At 54.9% G+C, this 5,883-nt stretch overlaps 1 protein-coding gene across 1 annotated transcript in view; it reads right to left on the minus strand.

The window, feature by feature from the left end:
* Positions 1 to 5,883, minus strand: part of SLC9D1 (solute carrier family 9 member D1) — a 65,704-nt gene that overhangs the window by 3,105 nt on the left and 56,716 nt on the right. Inside the window, 2 exon segments of the mRNA XM_017861812.1 lie at positions 788 to 937; positions 2,125 to 2,204. Of these exon segments, the coding sequence (XP_017717301.1) occupies positions 788 to 937; positions 2,125 to 2,204 (230 nt within the window).

Below are 5,883 nucleotides of genomic sequence, written 5' to 3' on the forward strand. Positions count from 1 at the left end.
GGGGGGGTGGGGGGTGGAAGCTGAGCGCAGTCACGCTGAGTGCTGGGAGGGATGCCTGCACATCATAAATTCACTACTATCTCTTTAAAGCACATCGAAGTACAGCCAGAAGTTGAGGACACTGGAATGCAGGAGGGGCTGTGATTTGAAGATCAATGATGCACGGTTAGTCCTGATGGGCCACAGGGTAACAGCTTTAGCCTGTGTTTGCCTGAAGGCCAACCCCGGGCCACAGTACAAGTGAGCCTGCCCCACAGCTTCCCCGACCCTGGGGATGCGGCCTTGGGTCCGGCCTCAGGTGGAGCTTCCTGTAAGCAATTCTATTTTTCAGCAATTACTTCCACTGCACTTAACACCTGGACTTCTACCCGCCTCACCCTTACAAAATGCAGGAGACAAGCCCGTTAATCTGAATGCCCAGGGCCATCCCAGCGTCCACAGGAACTTCCACCCAGCTCTCAGGGCACTCTGGTATTTCAGTTTCTTGGGTGCTACTTATGTGCACACTGGCAGTTCAGCTTTAAAAAGTCAGTTTTCTTTCAGAAGAAATATCTGACTGACAATTAGAATTGTTGTAAAAAGTTAATGCAACAGTTCAAGCAGTACTAACTGCACCTTTCCTCTGAAAATGTCACATGCTGGATGAGCAGAGAGCAGCCAGGTCTCTGTGTGCCCACCTGGAGGAAGACCTTGCCCCCAGGCTGCCAGCTGCCTTCGCCACACCTGCCTCAAACCCAGAGTGCAGCCCGTGCTGCCCAAGAAGCGCTTCGTGGGGGAAGCCACTCACCTCCCGAGAGATGACACCCGCTCTTCGTGCCCGGCTCCCCAGGACAAAGGAAAACTCGCTGACCTGGGCAAGCCCCGCGGAGACGATCCACTTGATGTATTGGCTGCTCCTCGGCAGAATGAGAGACAGGACCAGCACCGCCAGGAGAAACTGCAAGAGAGGTTCATCATGCCACCGCTGAAGACCGGACCCGCACAGAGTTAAACACACAAAACAGAGAACCCGGACAAACCACAGGGACGCTGCGATGGTGTCCGAATAACACACCAAGCAGGGAAATGCACAGAAGCACTCCAAATACCCGAGGGCACCAGACACACGCAAACCATCTTAAATAATCCACACAGAACAAAAAGGCAACATGAAGGGTTTAGGTTGATTAGCAGAAAATAAGCCTTGCCCGTGCCCCCCCACCCCCGCCCCAACCAAACTAGATTAATAGCATTAAGCATGGGGTACTCAAGGTGGAAATTTCTTTTTCATACAGAGAGATGTGTGTCTCTGGGCTAAGCAGCTAAAAGCTGGTGGGGTGGCCCAGCGATCATCATAGATTCTGGCTCCTTAAAATGGAAATGATCTAAGTCACTGTTTATGAGGCAGAAAGCCACTGGTTGCTGACTACGTCACCACACCTTCAGTTCAATGTGGACACAGGCAGCTCGATGACTAGCAGTCCTGCAGGACAGACAAAGTGCCTACACCATTCTCAGGTCTTTTTTGTTTTTTTTTTGAGACGGAGTCTCGCTCTGTCGCCCAGGCTGGAGTGCAGTGGCCGGATCTCAGCTCACGGCAAGCTCCGCCTCCCGGGTTTACACCATTCTCCTGCCTCAGCCTCCCGAGTAGCTGGGACTACAGGCGCCCGCCACCTTGCCCGGCTAGTTTTTTGTTTTTTGGTAGAGACGGGGTTTCACCGTGTTAGCCAGGATGGTCTCGATTTCCTGACCTCGTGATCCGCCCGTCTCGGCCTCCCAAAGTGCTGGGATTACAGGCTTGAGCCACCGCGCCCGGCCTTTCAGGTCTTTAAAAAGCACATCTGCATCTGTCAGAAGAGGACAGGTCGGACTGCGGCCAAGGCCCATTCTGAGGGTCCCAAAAGGTAGTTCCCCCTTTTAAACACCCTCAATTCTGAAACAATCGATCACAAGGACAAACCCAGACCACCCAGCCTAATCTACATCTGCCTCCCCCGGGGTCCAGTGGCCCAGTGGGCCTCCTCCGAGACAAGGGACAGGGCCGGCTCTGCAGACTTGATGTGGGCCCCGCTGGAAACTAGGGCCACAGGGAGGGCTGTGCTGGGCCTGCAAACTGCGAGGGGTGCGGACCCTTCCAGCCCATACCTTCATGACCACCACTGACAAGGTGAGGAACACCAGCACTGTGAGCTCGTATACCACAAATGTGGGGAACACGTGGAGCCCTGTTGGGAACAGGACAGACATGTTACGACCACAGGACAGCCTCCCCCAGTGCACACAATTTCTCACAACTTTAGTGTGTCACTTGCTTCAATACAGGAATTGAAATCCTAAATCCTCCCAAGCACACTTGTGAAAGCAGCAGCAAATGCTAAACAGCCATCCCTTTCCTGAGTGAACCGGGGAAAAGTCTGCCCCAGGGTGACCTGTCTGATGTGGTGGGATCCCAGCTCCACTCCCTGCAATGGGCCTCAACTGCAGAGAACACAGCAAAGCACAGAGAGGCAGCACTCGGTCTGGCGCTCCTTGATATTCCAGCTGAGGTGCAGATGATCCCGGAGCCTAGCAGCCCCACAGTGCCCAGGAGTGCCACACTCACAGGACGTCTGTGGTCAGTGTTCCTTTCCCTGCTTTATTTGGCTCACACATTTTGAAAAACAATGGGAAACGCTGTCTCTACGTATTTCTTCTCTCTGCTCTCAGGGCTCTCTGAAACCGTGTGGCTGCCCACTGGGCTGTCCTGCTGAGTGACGCAGATGGGGCCGGTGGTGCTGGGGCTGGGCTCAGCTCTCCAGTCACACCCTGGGGCTGCCCGGCGATGCACGTCTGCCCTCGGAGGAACCCGGAAGCCCAGAGGCCTCCTCTTCATTGGAGGGACCCAGACACCAGGGTTAAGTGCATGGAACAGACCCATGACCTTTCTGCCGTTCACAAACCACTGTCTCTACCTGACCCAGAAACACAAATGTAAACATTTGCCTTTTTCCTCTTGCCCCAACCCAGGTTCTCTTGCGCTTGAGGGCTGCCTTCTCCAGCCGCCCAGTCTTCTAGCCATGGCCCCTCCTCCTGGGTCTGGGTCTCAGAGCTGCCCCCCTCCATGCCCATTCTCAGTGCTCCCCATGGCCCCTCCTACCCTGGCCACCAGTCTGGCCCCACCATGTCCCCCTCATCAGCCCCAGCCCCATGATGGCCTGGGATCCACCTCCCTCTCTCCCCAGCTGTCAGCCGAGCCCCGGCCCTAGTCCTGCATCCCCCCAGGATGTCTGTGCCTCTGCCCTGCTGCAATGCCCAGTCCAGGCCGCCTGTGGCCACATCGGTGTCTAGGAAGTCACTACCGTCACGGCCCCACGTCCACGCCGCACGATTCAGACAAGCTCACAACAGTGTGTGCCACAGGGGATGCTCCTACCCCTCCCCAAAGGGGGCCTCACATCACAGCCACACAGGTACCGAGGGCTCCCTACCCTGGGTGTACCAGGCTGTGTTTCCTCCCTGCTGCTGCCCTGAGGAAAGCCTCGCCTTCATCTCCAGCCCCACTGGCTTCCTTCCTGCTCGGGAATGTCCTGTTCCAGAGACTCCAGGCTTCCTTCCCACCTCCTACCTCTGGACTTTTCCACGAGCCTCTCTTCCTCCCCAGCACGCCCTGAGCCTCCACCTCTGCACCTGGCGCATCCCTCACCCTGGTCAGTCACAGATGACCCGGAGGCTCCTGTGCTCTCAGCTGAGCTGGGCGGCCGTGTCCCTGTATCTGCCCCCACCCCACCCTGGGCTACAAGCTCCTTTGAGGCAAGGCTGCCCTGGGGACATGGCTCACTCACCCCTGCCTGAGCTCAGAGCTCCTGGCCCGTGGTTGGAGGGGGAGTGGGAGGCAGTGAGCCAATAATTATGGAGCTGAATGCATTCCAGTCAGTCCCCAAAACAGCAATGAAAGTGAGAGATAGGAAACCTCCCTTCACTTTCTTTAATGAGCTATGCTGACTTTCTATGTAGGGTCATTTATTCTTAAAACAAATATCAAACCTATACTTGGTGTAGCATAATGAGAAACTGTGTGGGTTCTGGGCTCAAGTCCTGGGTTCCCAGAGCCCACCGGCCCCACAGCGCCCAGAAGCACCACAGTCACTAGCTGTGGACCCAGGTTGATGTTTCATTCTGTGTGTGCCTCAGTTTCCTCATCTGTGAATGTGGATTTGGAGGCGAAGTCAATGAATATGCCATCTGAGGCGTGTGCCCAGCCCAGGGCTGTGCTAAGGATGCTGCCTGCACAGGCACCAGGCCATGGTATGAAGGTGAGCGAGGCTGGCGGGGGTGCACACCTGCGTCCACCAGGGAGGGACACCCAACGACAAGGCAGCTCCCAGCGCTGTCCCAGAGCCAGTGGTGCCTGCTTCTGAATGCGGGGAACATGAGGAGAAGAGGATGAAATCCTTGCTGAAAATTTCACAAGAAGACACACCAAATGACTGACATTGTTGGTAAAGCTGTAAGTGACTAGGAATTAGGGTGCTGGGCAGGTGTCTTCCACAAAGGTCAAGATGGAAAACCTGCTGTGGACTGAGTGTCCTGCAAACTCCTATGTTCAGGCTCCAGCCCCAGTGTGGCTGTATCTGGAGACAGGGTCTGCAGGAGCTACTCAAGGCAAAATGAGGCCATAAGCGTGAGAACCTAATCTCTCTGCACAGGCCATGGTGGCTGAGCCACAGATGACACAGCCTGGAGGCAACATCTGTGGAGCAGGCATGGCCCTCGCCAGACACCTGGATCTTGGACTTCCAGCCCCCACAACTGTGAGAGATAAGCATCTACTATTTGAGCCGCCCAGTCTGGAGGATTTTGTTGATGGCCCGAGCTAATAAGTAGCACAACAGCGGCCACTGATAAAGAGTAAATGAGCAAGTGTGACTGTTTCCATAAAGCTGCATTTATAAAGGCAGGTGGTGAGCAGGCCTTGGGCCGCGGTTGGCCGAACCCTCATCTAGTGGGAAGAGCACCTGCTCTGAAACCTGGGCCAGGGCCACACTGCCACGCGCCGTCCACAAGACCCCGACCTTGCTCTGTGACGCCTTCTGGACCATCCTTCGGCACAGAAGCCCTTCCTCGCTTGGGACCTAAAGATTGCCCTTCTCCTTTCATACCCTCCAGATGCAGCCTCAACTCAGAAGCACAGCCTGGGCCTCACCCGGCGGGCACGAGCCTCAGGGCTGGAACCCGAGAGCGAGGCCTGCTGGCCTGCAGGTGGCTGTGGCTGACCTGCAGCGGAGTCTCTAAGGCTGCACAGGGCAGGCAGCCCAGACACATCTACTGGAGGTGGGAGTTCCACCCGGGCTTCTGCCACCCTGAAGTGGACATCAGGTCCCACGCATAGAGGCAAAGCTGCTGTCTGAAGTGGGCAGATGCCGTCTATGTGCTGCCTGGACTCCGGAACAAAAATAAGGTCCTGTCCAAGTTAGAGAAAAAAGTGAGCTATAAACAAGTTTCTCAGATGGCAGAAAAATTAACTTGAATTCCCTGATATACTTAGTACAAAAAACTAGAGCAAAAACACGTAGAATTATGTGAATTGAAAGGGTTCTCAATACAAAAGAACTCTAGTTTGAAGATAATTGCAAGTATGTCTGTGTAAATAATATATTTATGAAATTTTAAGATTTTTAACAAGAGCAGCTCTCAAACATGCATGTGCAACAAAGCCCTGGCTGACAAGACACCGGGTCACGGCCAGGGCAGCCTGGGGCTGAGGCAACACGGGAAAAATCAGGTCAGACCTGATCCATGTTATTAGTCCTCGTCTAAAAGAAGTGAAAGAAAGATCAGGAAATCAGTTTATTTAGCTTGCTGAGGAGGCGTCCGTCACCAGGAGTAAGGGCAGGGGCAGGGGAGGAAGTGGGGTCACGGACAGGG

The sequence above is a fragment of the Rhinopithecus bieti genome, unplaced genomic scaffold (assembly GCF_001698545.2).
Source record: "Rhinopithecus bieti isolate Rb0 unplaced genomic scaffold, ASM169854v2 scaffold_62034, whole genome shotgun sequence".
Taxonomy (NCBI): Eukaryota; Metazoa; Chordata; class Mammalia; order Primates; family Cercopithecidae; genus Rhinopithecus; species Rhinopithecus bieti.